Genomic DNA, 15,307 nt, shown 5'->3' on the forward strand with positions numbered 1-15,307 from the left:
TCTTAGTACCTGCAAAAAAAAAAAAAAAAAATTATGTTTATGCTTATGTTTACTGGGGGGAAGTAACTTACCAAAAGAAAGAAAAGTAAGGAATTGTTTGCCCGAGCTAGCTTATTCCTGGAATTTTGAGTAATGTTATTTAGTAGACTCTCATATGATTGTTTTACAACTATGATAATGTGCTAGTAAAAATTAACCTTTGGATCAACAAAGACTTGTAAAAATAAAAAATTAATGGCCGATATTCGCTGTCACATTATCATAGTTGTATGTCAGTCGTATAAGAGTCTACTAAATCATTTCTTAAAAATTTTATATTACGATAGGAGGCATCAATTCAACAAACAAAAAAGAAAATCTCTCTCTCTCTTTCTCTTCATTCATTTCTACTTTTTTAATTGAAAATTGCACGCATGATTAGATCGGTTATAATTCAATGTAAAATTCCAATATAGATTTGGTACGGATTGTAAGTTGTGATAAATTGTTTAAATTAAAAGTTTATAGACTCAAATTGATAACCACATAAAAATCAAAAATAAATTTTTTTAAAAACTCTTTTAAGTTCAAAACTCAGTAAGACAAAAACATTATTATTTTTTGTGTGCAAATAACACTCTTTAAGACTCTTTTAGGTCCTCAATGTACCAATAAATAAATGATAAGTGACTAGCCGAAGGAAAAGACAATTTGAATTAGGTATATATAAAAACCTTCGCTAGGTTCATTAGTGAGTTCCAAAAGTCCTAGATATAAACAGCCAAGCTTGCTACCTGATCACCAACCATCCAAATCCTGCCAATTGGCACCTAAAATCACCCTCCAAGTCACCAAAGCATACGATTGCACCGCTCTTGTGGTTGCAGGTAACGTAATATGAGCTCCCTCTACGATCCTCTAACCCTAAAAGCCCCCACAACTAAGCTTTAAATAGCGAAGTTCATCACTTTATTTTGAGCCACTCTCTTCTCTACCTCTTTCTGAAATCCTAACCCTAATCCCCCAACTCTAAATTGCCTACCTTATTTCCTTCCTTCCTTCCTTCCTTCTTTCCTTCTACAAATGGATTGGGAGACCACGGTGCGCGAGTTGCGGCGGACCGGCCGAAGGATCGCCCTCGCCCGGTCCGTCACAACTCGCTCACGATGGTCTTGCGTCTCTCTGCCGCCCGATTCACGACTGAGACCTGTGGTGAGCAAAATAAGAATTGACAGACCCGATTTCTTAAATTTTGAAGGTAAAAAAGTCCTTGACTTTTCAAATACACTGACTTGCGCATGTGATTTTGGATTTTGCATTGCAACTTTTGATTAATTTATTACGAATGGATGAACCGATCAAAGATATTTGGGATTTTGATTCTTCTTAATGTTCTTTTGGGTCCTAAGAATTGCTGGCAACATTAACATGATTAAAACTAAATCGGGCTCTTGGCTGTTAAATTCGATAGCTAATTGATTAGTAAGACTAATATTTTCTTAAGCATAAATTGTTTCCCGTAACGTAAGTTGCTTTTACATTTCCTGTGGTTTCTACTGGCAACCCTTTCCTCTTATTTTTGTTCAATGCAATGTTATTCAACAATTGTGTATATTCAGAAAGTTTCTGCAGAAGGGTGTCAGATTTACAAGGCTTCATATGTTTGGACGGGAAACATTTTCCGATGTAAGACTGTTTAGAGGAAATCATTTCGAAAAACTATTGATTTTTCAGTTGCGGCGACATTTAGGGAGGTTGGTGTGGTTGGAGAGCAGATGGTTAGGTTTGAAGGAAAGAAGGAACTGTGGACGGAAAATTTTTATAAGTTATTTTACGGAAATTAAAAGATTATTTTACAATTGATTAATTATTGAAAAACATTGATTAAGGTTTTTCAAATACCGTCAAAGGCTCGAAAACTACTTGTATTCAGAAGCCTACCTAACTTGTGGTAGTTTTCGTTAGTTTGTGGAAATCTTAATTAGTTTGTGGAAATCAAGGGTTAAAGAGTTAAATGTAATGATAGTATTTGTCAAACCTGCGCTTCTTCAGACTTTAATAATGTTTTTAATTGAATATATTTGTCTTTTAAGTTTTTAAGACGAATAATAATGATTTAATACTAGTGTTTGGTGAATTTTTCTATGATTTGCATTGTGAATGGAAAAAATAGATCTAGCTTTATATACTATTATTAAAATAACAGCATATATGTTGTAGTGTAAGTAACGGTCAAAGATTGAATCTCAAAATCTTTTTTTATTTTCTTTATCATATTTTTCTCAAAGTAAGTCGGTAAGCCAGATCTAAAAAATAGGGGGGTAGCACTGTTCATTTTACAGGACACTGTTCATGGATAAAAAAAAAAGAAAAAAATAATTATAATAATTGGTATGGAAAAATGAAAAAGTGGTATTAGGAAGTAAAAAATTTTGTTTTGTAGTGATTTTTTTATTTGAATAGTAATAAAAAGTAAATGATTAGATATAAAAAGTGAGTGATTTGATATAAAAGTAATAATATTTTTTTGGAAAAAAAATGAAGTGAATAGTGTGGTGGATGTGGGGGAATGTGAGGGAGTTTAACAAACACCCGGGTTTTTTTTTTTTTTTTTTTTTTTCTAAGGGAAAATTACAGTTTACCCCTTTAAAGTTAACAGCGTTTTTCAATTTAAACATCAAAATTTCAATTTTTGCAATTCACCCCCACAAAGTTCTAATTTTTTTTTCATTCAACCAATATTATCCCAAAATTCTTCTATTGCCACTGATTTTTTTTTTTTTAATGAAAAAATAAATAAATTTGGAGCTGCAAAAATGGCCAGATGGCCAAAGGGGTGGCCGTATATTTTTTAAAATTTTTTTTAAAAATTAAAAATAAAAATTATGGGCAATATGGGAAGTTTTGGATACAATTGGTCAAATTGTAAAAAAATGAAACTTTGGGGGAGGGGGTGAATTGTAAAAATTGAAACGTTGGTGTTCGAATTAAAAAATGCTGTCAACTTTTGGGGGTAACTGTAATTTTCCCTTTTTTTAACACCTCATGCCTCCTCGGTTTGAAATGGCTTTTGTTGTGATTCTTTTACTTTTATTTAAAATAGATAAGCAAAACACTAAAAAACCCTTTACATCGGATTATGCATTTCAATTGCAAGACACTTTTTTTTTTTTTTTTTGCATTTGTGAACAGTACTGTTGTTACATGTAGTGGATACTGTTCACACATCTATCTCATTAATATATTGAATTAAAATTCAAGTATGATTCATTTAAAATTCAAGTTGATGTAGCCACATTAGTTTTAGGATGATAAAAAGATAGTCCCTAGTATTACTTTTAAGAAAAATGCAATCCTTATGAATAAATAAAAAAATAAAATTTATATAATATAGATTAAAAAAAAAAGAAAAGATAATTGGATGTATGATATCTTTTAAAACCCATTAATTAAACTAGATAAAGTGGATTTTAATTCACCATTTTGCATAAAAATATACATAAATCATCATGAATGCTCAACATCTCAATTAATTGCCGGCACAATTTGGCCATTTGGGGGCCGGCTAGAGCGGACCTGGATCCTCTCTATTTCATTTGAAATGGAGAGGATCTTTCTCCGGCTAGAGCCACCCTCAAATGGTTGGAGTAATTTTGGCTGCTTTTATTTGGCCATTTGAGGCACCTAGAGCCATCCAATGCAAGTGATTTCCAACAAGAAGACAAGAGAACCTTCATGAATGCAGGAGAGGATCCTTCTCCGGCTAAAGCCAACCTCAAATGGTTGGAGTAATTTTGGCTTTTTATTTGGCCATTTGAGGCACCTAGAGCCATCCAATGCAAGTGACTTCTAACAAGAAGCCAAGAGAACCTTCATGAATGCACTACTTCTCTCCCTTGATTGCGACACTCACAATTGACCATCCACTTATATTTTCTCTTTGCTGTCGGCCCAAAAAGGATAAAGAAGAGAAAAGAAAGAAAGAAACTTCTCTTTGCTGTTTAAGTGCAATTGTGATTAATGGACAAATCATTATTGTTTTTTTTATTTTTTTATTTTTTTTATTTTTTAAATAATACACAGCACTCAAGAGTATGAGATTAATACAATAGCAAGACAAGAACAGAGATGATCAAGGCCCATAGAGACTCGGCAGAGTAGGGCAAGGAGTAGGCATCGACTTTATAGCTCTAAGCCAAAGACGTAACTTCAAAATCCAACAAATGCCTCAACACTGAATCATTTTTACTGCCTGTCAAATTATTTTGCAAGCTTATTTTACAAAAATAATAGTATAATTTTAATTTTGATATCTAGTATCTCTCTGGACAGCATTGTGGTAGCTTTCATATGAATTCTTCATATTAAAAAACAGTATCGACGTGTTACATCTCTTCGGGATGCATCGTATCCTCGGGTAGATCACAGAAAGCGACTCCCTGAAAGAAAAAAACAAAGAAAGGGCAGAGCATATAAAGATGACTCTTATTTTGATGATTGAAGGAAGCAATGGTGATAAAATTACAAGATTTACCTCCCCTATAAGGTGGGCAACACATCTCTTCTCAGCTAGCAATTCAGCTTCAGTCTGCAAAACAATTGTTCCTTCAACTTCCATTGGAAATAATGGATGTTTTCTTCTTTTCTCCATAGTCAATGAGAAGAAGATATCTCACCTTGGTTATTCTCTTGAGAAGGTAGTCATCAAATGTTACATCCTTGACAAGTTCATAATCACCATCTCCCCGGACAATGGGGAGGATAGCTTTTTAGGGAAAAGCCAGTTAAACAGTATAAAATATTAGGGTAAAGGCAATTGGACAGTATAGAAATAAGAACTCTGATCCAAACTTACTTTTGATCTGCATGGCATATTGAAAACAATATCTTCTGCTACTCCGTACGGATTTCTAGTGGTATAAACCTACAATGGGGTTGTAATCATGAGACTGGATACTAGTGGTAAGTAGCATTCAAATTACAGATTCACTTCAGAAAACCAGTCTTTGATAATAAAATTATTCTAATTGTTGAGTCACCATACAATTATTAGGCATAAATTTGACACCTATAATTCTGCTTGATGTGCTTCACCTATTAAGCTGTTGCTTCTCATTTATTAGAAAACATGGGGCTCTTTTTTGGGACAAATAGCAAAGGAAAGGGAGGCAATATTGTACAAAGAGAACTTTTGAGAGTAATTAAATGATTTCCAAAGGTCTGTTCTGTTTTCCCATCAAATATCTCACCATTAGCATGAATGGAGTTGGTGGATCTCTGGCAATATGGTTGCTCAGAAATTTCTGATTTGGTTCTCAATAATCTGACAGCATATATTTGTATGCATGCACATTCAACAAAAGTGAACTTACTCCAGATGAAAACCAATCACCCTCAGGGGTTGGAGTAATTAAAGACCGTATTGCATCAGCAATTGACACAGCAGTAGAAGCAGCTGAAGATCTTCCCCATTTTTTATTCAGTACACCACCTCTCTGCAAATCAAATTTTACTTTTTAGCCCCTGAAGATGAAATACACATGGTGCAGTAGTAGACTTTGCTAATTCATTAAGCCATGTGCATATTTTTAATCTAATTATTGCTCTGCAAAGCCTACCTTCCGGACCTTTTCGGTGAATTCCTCCTCTAACCACTTCTGATCCTTGATAACCTCTTTGACAGGCAAGCCATTGATTCTAGCATTTAAAAAGTCTGGAACCTCCTAAAGTTAAATATAAATTTTCTTTAAAAGAGGAGTGAGGGTTCTTTTCATGCAAGCTGTTACAAAAGAACCTCTTAATGACCTGAGTGGTCGAGTGGTTTCCCCAGATGGTCGCATTTGACACTTGATCATAGAATACACCTGCTTTGAGGGCCAGCTGCATAAATCATAGCCATTATTTAGAATATCAATTCCTTCTGGTCATGACAGCCGGAACTGTATATAATGAATGCCAGGAATGGTCATGAGCTAATTTTACCTGGCATTTTGCTCTATTCTCATCCAATCGAGTCAAAGCATGGAAATTTTTTGCGGGTATGTTTGGAGCATTTTTCAAACAAATTAATGCACTGCATGGAAAAGATAACACGATGCAGTTACAAGCACAATATGGAACACAATTTTGTAGATCAAGCATAAAAAAGAAAACCTCTTACTTAGTATTACAAGGGTTGCCCACGACTATCACTTTGACATTACGGGATGCAACAACATTAAGAGCACTTCCCTATAAAGTTAGAATAAAAAGAACACATAAGAATCAACTCAATATGACCGATTGTTGTTTTTTTTTTTTAAAAAAAAAATCATAATTCATAACAAGATGCAAATTTAGTGGTACCTGCTCTGCAAAAATCTGCCCATTTATGTCCAGTAAATCAGCTCGTTCCATTCCAGGCCCTCGAGGCTTTGCTCCTATTAGAAGTGCCCATTCTACATCTTGAAACACTTCATATGGATTGATGCTCATGCTAACTTCCCTCAACAAAGGAAACAAGGAATCCTCCAATTCCATAGCAACACCTGCATGAATTAACTTGTTAGGATGGAGATACGTTAATCATCATTCTAAGAGGACCTATTTTTAGACAATAGTAAATTTGAAGTATATTAGTCACATATAAACAGACAATGGCTAGAAAGGTCAAAACACTCTTTTTATCTTTACTTCGTCAATAATATAATACACATTGAATTCGGGCAAAATGATAAAGCTTGACTTTTAGGAAAGTTCAACTCCTTAACATGAAAATGGGCACGCTTTTTTGAAACTTGTGCATATGGCTCAAACAGAGAGATTTTTCCCCCCTTTTGTTTTATTTTCAAGCAATAATCCTAGTCAATAAGAAGAATATTAAGTAATTATTGAAGAATAATAGTTAAATGATTAAAAACTTATTCTTTCCTATCAATTTAGGTTTTTTCAACAAGTAGTAATTTATCATTATGATATCAAAGCAATTGGTCTTAAGTTTGAATTTTGTTTTTACTGTAGTTCTCATTTAAAGTTAACATTTCATGTGTTAAACCCTACTCATTAAGGTGGTATTTGGCAACCAGGTGGAGTCAGCCTAGATACTGTACATTCTCGATAATAGTGCTTAATAAACACAATTCATCAGTCTCCCATTTATGAAATTACACTCTTGTCTTTCGTTTTATTCCCCTTTTTTTTTCCAGTGCACGAACCCCAACCTTCGTTTTCTTCCCCTTTTTTCCCAGGCACGAACTCTGCCCCCAACCTTAACGTATAAATTACTGTCGGCAAGAATCCACATTTTCAGATTAATTTGCTGGCCTGATATTCCATTCTGTCTGCAAAAACTAGATGACAAAGGACCAGCCACAGCCTCTTCTTTGCAAGCCTGCCTAGATTTCATCTTACATTATTTTAAAAATAATTTGTCAAGAAATGAACGGCTATGTGCCTCTTGAATCCACCGATGTCCGAAGACTTGAAAACCATGGCCAATTAATCAATCCTTTTTAGTACCAGTAATTGGCAGCCTACATCTTTCCAAAACTGCAAAAACATGTTCAAGAAATTGCTCATAGTCCATAAGCTCACTCCCTTCCAACATCCTACGCTGGCCGCTGCAGCCAATCAGAGGGAGGAGGAAAGCTTCTCTACCCCGTTGAAAATCGTCCATGCCGGCGGGATGGTGGAGTGCTTCTACATGGCAACTCCCGCAGCCAGGATTATGGAGAATTACCCTTCTTTCGTGCTTGCCAGACCGCAGGTCTTTCGGAAACCTCAAAAAGTGTCCAGAGAAAGACAAGGGTAATATGATCAAAGTGTGTGAAATATTGATGTTGAAAGTTCATAATTTAATGGTCAACCGGTCAAAAAATGAACAGGGACTAGGATAACCCTGTTGCCAAACTAGGCTTAAAGGAGTTGGCACACATTCATGAGAAAAAGTGTTAGAAAAACTTAATTTAAATTCAGCATTTCCCTTCAGGCTTCGAGGACAAGTGTGATTTATTATGGTACATTATACTTGTCTTTTAAATCAAATATTCAAGGTGTTGAGCCTCATTCATTGAGAAGGATTCTAAGCCACTCTTAGAATGTTTATTATGATAAAACTCATCATTTTCTATCAACTTAAACTTTTAGGACAATTAATAATGTATCACATTTCCTTTTATTTTGTTCCAAAGATGAAGCAGATGTTTCACTTTCCCCCTATGAATGCATGTCATTAGAATGTGCTTGAACAGATATTCTCCATGTTACACAAGAGCAGTGCATATATAGTGCTACTCTCTAAAATGAAAGGAATTTTTTTGTCTAGTGCCCCAATCAATCATCATCAGTTTCAATAACCACGTGTTGGGCATGCTTTTTTTTGTTTTTTTGGTTATTTATATTTCTTAGGTGGAGCAAATGCTGCTCATTGAGTTGTGCAATTAAGTCACAGAGTATGTTGATATAAGAAACAAACCTTCAAGAGCTTCGAATGACCTTTCAGATCCCAACAGTTTCAAAGCAATAGGTTGATCAGGACCGAAAACCTGACCAGACGCAAGCTGGCAAAACAAACAAAGTCAGATTCCCTGTCCCAAGCAAACACCGTTATTCATAAGCTTATTCCTTCTGTTATCACTTTCTTTTTAGCTACTTTGCCAAAGCTAAAACATTCTTTGTTGCGACTCTTGTTCTAGTGCTTTGACTGCTGGGGAAAATGGAAGTGAGTGATCATTTCTATGGTTTTACAAAGGCATCAAAAGAGTTTGAAGAGAGTTTAATAATATATCAAACTGTCCGTTGTCAGCAACTGAGCTCAATGCATAGCAACTTTTGAGCATTTACCCAAATGAGAGAAGTAAACCTTAATGTAAGAAATACGTGTATAACAACTTTTTTTCTTTTAAATTTTGGGTACATGCCTGTGATGCTGGATTGCTAAAGAGGTTATTCACAAAAAAATGAAAGCATTAATATATTATGTCAATAGATGGAGGACATTTTACTTTAGACCAGAAGCCTTCAGGTTAAAAGACAACAGATCTCCTACTTCAAACTGCAAGCTTAGTTGCCAAGTATCCCTGTGAACATGTAGGTTGACTTACAGACAAATTACCTTTTGCTCTCATGAACTATAGCGCCTTGACACTCTTTTCTCATGAACTACGAACTATGACATCTGACCCCATCAAACTACTGTCTTATGACAAAAAGCCCCATTTCGTCAATCAAATGAGTTAAAATTGACGGTCAACGGTTATGTGCAAGTCATGTGTCATTTTAAAATTTTCTCTTCCACTTTTGCCCTCACTTCAGACCGAGAAAATGACGCTTATACCCTCCAACCCTACACGTGGTCAGTTGTGGTTCATTGGTCTGAAGTGAGGGCAAAAGTGGAAGAAAAAAAATTTAAATGGAACATGACTTGCACATGACTGTTGACCATCAATTTTAACTTTTTTAATTGACGGAATTGAGTTTTTTGTCATAAGATGGTAGTTCAATGGGATTAGGTGTCATAGTTGGTAGTTCATAGGGAGAAAGTCCTAAGGCGTTGTAGTTCATGAGGACAAAAGTGGAAGAAAAAAAATTTTAATGGAACATGACTTGCACATGATCGTTGACCATCAATTTTAACCTTTTTGACTGACAGAATTGGGCTTTTTGTCATAAGATGATAGTTCGATGGGATCAGGTGTCATAGTTGGTAGTTCATAGGGAGAAAGTCCTAAGGCGCTGTAGTTCATGAGGACAAAAGATAATTACTCAAAAATTTAAAAAGGCCATAACGACCTCCCAAGAACAAGAAAAAAAAAATTAAAATTAAAAAAGGAGTGTTGAGCTTTGGATTTAAGAAACCCTCAGTTTAAAAAGTAGATGATTATACTACAGTGCATCAAAACAAAAATTATATACAGTGCATCAAAAATCACTCACACACTGAATTATGTCAAATCTCACATAAGATGATTTCACTTCCTTGGAGTTGGACGCATAAGAGAACTTTCAACACCAATTTTTTTTTTTTTTTAAGCCAAGCCGCCTAAAAAATGGGGTTCGAGATAAATTTCTAATAATAAGATGAGTTATCTCTTTTTCAAGTGAAATTGAGAGGATTTTATTTCCAATCCCTGTTTTAAGTGAAATTGAGAGGATTTTATTTCCAAATATATAAACACGGTATTTGAAATGTATTAGCATAATTAATTCAAGAGCAAGAACTATTCCTTCATTTGAAATGTATAATGTATTAGCATAATTAATTACATATCAAAACCGTTTGAGTAAACCTATAAACAACCTTTAAACACAGAAAAATATAATACAATTCTGCAATTCGATTTAAATCAATAAAACAAAATGATTTGCTTGAATTTAAATGATGAGCAGTAACGTGTATAGGAGCGCAAAAAAAAAAAAAAAAATCCAGTAAAAAGATTTACATTGAAGGGAAAACAATTAATATCTCCTGTTCCTGAGCTTCATAAACAGTTTGTCTGAAATTCATGAGCAAAACAAAATCCTTTTCAGGTTTCCCGTACAGGACATTGATATTATTTATTTAATGTTATACGTATAATATTTTGTATGAGATGTATAACTTGTGTTGTAAGAGAGATATTTTAGATGGTACGGCCGAGCTTCAACTTCCTTTGCCAGGAAGTTTCTCTTCTTTCCTATACCTTCAAATCTAAAGCCAAACCACAATTCTCTCGTCGATCGCTGCTATTCGAATGCTATGGACCATTACTTGGCCTCACTTCCACCCGGCTTCCGATTCCAACCGAACGATCTTGAACTCCACTACTACCTCAAGAACTGGGTCTCCGGCAACCCTCTCAAACCGATCGACGTCGTCGATGTCTACAAGTCCGAGCCCTGGGACCTCACACGTAACCCTCTTCTCCTTCTCTCTCTCTCTCTCTCTGTGTTTCTGTATGTGTGTATGCAGGTTTAAAGATCGTGTAGTTGTTGATTTTGGGTATAGGTAAATCGACGTTAAAGATGGGGGACCAAGAGTCGTATTTCTTCAGTGCACTGGGCAGAAAATATGGGAAGAGTCCGAGGTTCAATCGGACCACAGAGAAGGGTTTCTGGAAGTCCACAGGGAAGGACCGCAAGGTCCGCCACAACTCGCGCACTGTGATGATGAAGAAAATCCTCACTTTTTACACCGGCCGACCTGGCCATGGGGTTCCTACACCTTGGGTCATGCACGAGTACCGCCTCGTTGACAAGGAATTGGAGAAGAATGGAATTGCCCTAGTAAGATTCTGATTCAGCTGATATTTTGTTGTTGTGTTTTGGATATTTTTGGTTGATGATGGTATTGGAATTAATGTTATTTTGGGTTGCGAGCAGGACTCGCTTGTACTATGTAAGATTTCTCAGAAGAGTAGGACGGGGCCCAAGAATGAGGAGGCGTCGTTCGGTGAAGAGGCTGCCACTGAGGAAGTGGCGGTTGGTGATGGTGAAACTTCAGAGCTGCATCATGACCAGAACTTTATCCCAGAGGAAAATGGGATGGATGCAAACTCAGTCAGAGATGATGGCTTTTATATTGAAGCTAATGATCTTTTGAACCCCATGGAAGAAAATCCTGCAGATTTTGAAATGGCTGATCAGTACCTGAATTTAGATTATGACCTTCCCGATATGAATTTTGAAGGTTTTGATCCCTCTGAATTTTTAGGGACTGAAAACGCTAGTTCTCACCAAACACCCATCACCCAGAAGGTAAAGTTTTACTTTTGAAATACACTGACTTGTGCTTATGATTTTGGATTTTGCAGTGCAGTTTTTGATTAACTTATTCCTCTATTATAGAATGAAATTGGGGAAGCTGACCAACTGTCGAAAGAAAGTCTACGTCTATCAAAGTTACAGGGAAGCAATGATGCTTCCTCTTCAAAGCATAACCCAAAGGCCTTAACGGATGAATCAGGTAGGATTTATCTTAATTTGATCAAGTATCGCAGCTTCTCTAGTAACTTACCTTTTGATATTTCCTTGTGTATAATTATGTAGAACATTGATAGAAGTTTGAAGTATCAGTATACTCCCTTTAGACTTGTATGCACTTGGGTCTTGTTTTCCTTTCTCTTTTGATGATGACCTCATTCCGTTGCAATATTTTTTTCTGTAAATTGGACTTCCATGATTGTGAATTTTGAGTTGCAAAAATAGGTTGAATGTCCTGTCTATAATCATATTCAATTAGTTTAATTAAACTGATATAGTTGAGTGATCACTTCCTATTTTTCAGAGTTTGGTGCACCTTAGCTGCATCAAGATTATAATTCTTATGGCAGCTTAGGATGTGGTAAAATTATATATAGATCTTGTTTTCTTAATAATGTAGTGTCTATAATGGGAAGGACTTTATAAGTATTCTATATATAGGCTAGGTTTCTTCTCCTTTCTAGATATGAAAAAACCTATTCTCCTATAATAAAAGGCTTAATCGTTAACGGTCACCTAAGGAGAGAAGTAGTAGAGGGAAGAAGATTAAGCCTACTAACGGTAATTATGTGACAGTGCTCGTGGATTAATCACATCGATATATGACTTCCACAAGTGTGTCTAATTCTACAGACCACACATGCTGCAAAAACTTGTGGAAGTCATAAACCAATGTGATTAATCCACGCTATATAATTAGACATATATGTACTTTGTTTTTGTTTTTTGTTTTTTTGTTTTTAATATTTAAAGGTTCTAGCCCTAGTATTGATTAATCATTGAAAAGTGATCCCAAATGTTTTCCACATGACAATTTTGAGTTCTAATGTGGAAATCTGAAAAATCTGAATTATGACCCAAATGAGAAACCCACATAACAATTTTGGGTATTGTAATGAAAATTTGTATATTTTTGGCACATTTTTCGAAAACATAACGTGTAAGTTATGGTATCAAAATTTTACTGAAGATGTCTTAGTATTTTCTGAGTTTAATGCATAATTGTTCTATTTAAAATGGCATCATATTATCATATATTAATTTTTATGAAATTATTTGACTATGTATGATCATATTATTTACAGATTATTTAATTAATTATCCATGTTAATTGGGTAAAAATTAAGCATCCATCCATTACTTGCATACATTATGTTCTAGATGATATTGAATTATTATGATAATTTTAGGCAGTTTCCACAATTTTGAATACCTCTCTACTCTTTCTACTTAAATGCTTATTATTGAAACTCTGGTTGGGAATAATCATGTGATACCTCTCTACTCTTTCTACTTAGATAGCTCTTGGCTTATTGGGCGTAGACATAGGCTTGGAGGAATAGCCGCCAAAGCCCACTGACATTAGTACTTGAAAACAGAAGGCACATTATAGAAAGTGATAGAAAGCTAATACGTTGAATCTGAAAATCATAAAGCAGTGCATATCTGATTCTGTTCTAGGTGTCATATTTGATAGTTATACTACTAGAAAACTTCTTATTGTGATAAAATAAAAGTTCTTGGAGTCTGAAACTGGAGACCTAATTGATAAACTCTTGGACATAAAATATTATAAGTATTTTCTATGCAAGAAAAGGAGTTTGTTCTAAGTTTTAAGACTTGGATGAAGAGGAAGAAGAAGAATCATGCAAGCAACTATTTGGATTTTGTTTACTTTAAATCTAGTTTAGCGTATGTTCCTTTGAATTCTTAATGGATTGACATTGCACAATCGATCCATATAGCTAATTCTGTAGAAAGATTTGTAAGCAAACAGAAGCAATGTGAGATATAAGTCAACCTGTTTTTTGGGAATGGAGTTCAAGACGAGTTCATAGGAATAACTAACTTTGGAATTTGGCTTCTCCTTTGTTATAGAAGATACTGATTATGTATTGTCAACGAGTCATATAATTTTATTTTTGTGCATCTCTTTATGTATCTGGTTTTTCACCCTTTCTGTGATTCTCGTCTGCTTGGAATGGCTCTCCATGCAGTTTGTACTGGTTGAATTTAATCTGTTCTAGTTGGACTTTGCAATTTGCATGTTGAAAATGTTAGAAAGAAAGACCATTAGTTGAATAATCTTCCTCCATGTTGTAATAGAAACGTTTGGGGTATATTATTCTGCAGAGATTGATAAATAAAAAGCTGTACGCTTTACAAAGGAAAGTGGTTGTTGTTGGTAAAAAGAGATAGTTTCTTCTTTTCATCTCCGGTTTGAAATGTAATTTGTTTGAGATTTGAACCATACAGGGAATTCTTGTCCCGAACTGATCTGCAGTGGTATGGCTTTTCTCCACGTGATCTGCCTAAATGTTATGTATGTGGTGAATTGTTTTTGCCTTTTTTTTAAATAATAATAATAATAAAATTGTTAGCTATATTTATTGCTTGAATCTTGTGGCGTGCATCTCAATTTTGTTATTACAGTTATCTGTAACAGTATGATTTTAATATTGTTATGAAGATTGATCGTGTGCCATGCATCATCGTCTTGTCTGTTAATGTATTGTCTATATGGACATTGATTGCGTGACATGATGTAATAGGTTCAATGACATGGTTGTGCCAATTTGGTGGACAATGGGGAAAGATTTTAAAATTGTTTGGCGTGTGGTTATGGAGTTTCATTGGTTGCATTAATAGGGCTAACTTATATGCTTAAATTGTTTTACCCTAATTATACTTCTTTTTGGCCAGTTTGTCTGTATGGTGGACTTCCAATGACAATGCAATTATTGCTCTCAATTGATATTTTTTCTTTTTCTTTTTCTTTCAGAGGTTACTTTGCCGGGTAACTTATCTGAGTCGGAGATTAATAGATTGCTTGTTCAAACACTTGGGAACTCAATGTAAGGTCCATTTGACTAGAAGTTGTGGTAATTAAGGTTATCTTATTATTGCTAGTTGCTAATGTTTTCCCATTTTTGCGCACAGGTGATGACCGGCATGAATTTGCATGGCAACTGTGCTTCTCTTTTCTCTGCTAAAATTTTTGTCATGTCTGATTTTGATGATATCTATGTACCACTAGACTCTGCTAGTTGGATTGTCTACCTATGGTGTTATGTTGTATGCATTTGTAGTACTGGCTGTGTTGGGCCTTTGTATCAGTCCTTTCCCTGAAAGGGCTGTGTTGCTTTTTGTTGTATAACTTCACTTCTGATGACCATGTGCTTTGAAATCTGTTGGGTTCTTACTTCTTAGTACCTGCAAAAAATAAAAAATTTTGTTTATGTTTATGTTTACTGGAGGGAAGTACTTACCAAAGGAAAGAAAAGTAAGGAATTGTTTGCCCGAGCTAGCTTATCCCCGGAATTTTAATTAATGTTATTTAGTAGACTCTCATACGACTGTTTTACAACTATGATAATGTGCTAGTGAAAAT

At 34.9% G+C, this 15,307-nt stretch overlaps 2 protein-coding genes across 3 annotated transcripts; one reads left to right on the top strand and one right to left on the bottom strand.

The window, feature by feature from the left end:
• Positions 1-3,386: 3,386 nt before the first annotated feature.
• LOC132188038 (malate dehydrogenase [NADP], chloroplastic-like) lies at positions 3,387-10,462 on the bottom strand. The gene is made up of 13 exons (XM_059602450.1): positions 10,412-10,462; positions 9,818-9,840; positions 8,432-8,514; positions 6,325-6,506; positions 6,140-6,210; positions 5,962-6,052; positions 5,785-5,859; positions 5,598-5,699; positions 5,352-5,474; positions 4,831-4,903; positions 4,656-4,720; positions 4,514-4,567; positions 3,387-4,418 (listed from the first exon to the last, which is right to left on the bottom strand). Exons 1-13 carry the CDS (start codon positions 10,460-10,462, stop codon positions 4,365-4,367), a joined length of 1,047 nt encoding a protein of 348 aa, XP_059458433.1. The 3' UTR covers positions 3,387-4,364.
• A 90-nt stretch (positions 10,463-10,552) lies between these two features.
• LOC132186172 (NAC domain-containing protein 78-like) lies at positions 10,553-15,155 on the top strand. 2 transcript variants are annotated; one of them, XM_059600013.1, is made up of 6 exons: positions 10,553-10,847; positions 10,924-11,220; positions 11,317-11,691; positions 11,782-11,899; positions 14,699-14,771; positions 14,857-15,155. In XM_059600013.1, exons 1-6 carry the CDS (start codon positions 10,689-10,691, stop codon positions 14,858-14,860), a joined length of 1,026 nt encoding a protein of 341 aa, XP_059455996.1. In that variant the 5' UTR covers positions 10,553-10,688; the 3' UTR covers positions 14,861-15,155. The 2 variants fall into 2 exon arrangements, with proteins under 2 accessions (XP_059455996.1, XP_059455997.1); XM_059600014.1 differs by having other exon boundaries at positions 10,943-11,220.
• Positions 15,156-15,307: the final 152 nt, after the last annotated feature.

The sequence above is a fragment of the Corylus avellana genome, chromosome ca7, assembly GCF_901000735.1.
Source record: "Corylus avellana chromosome ca7, CavTom2PMs-1.0".
Classification (NCBI taxonomy): Eukaryota; Viridiplantae; Streptophyta; class Magnoliopsida; order Fagales; family Betulaceae; genus Corylus; species Corylus avellana.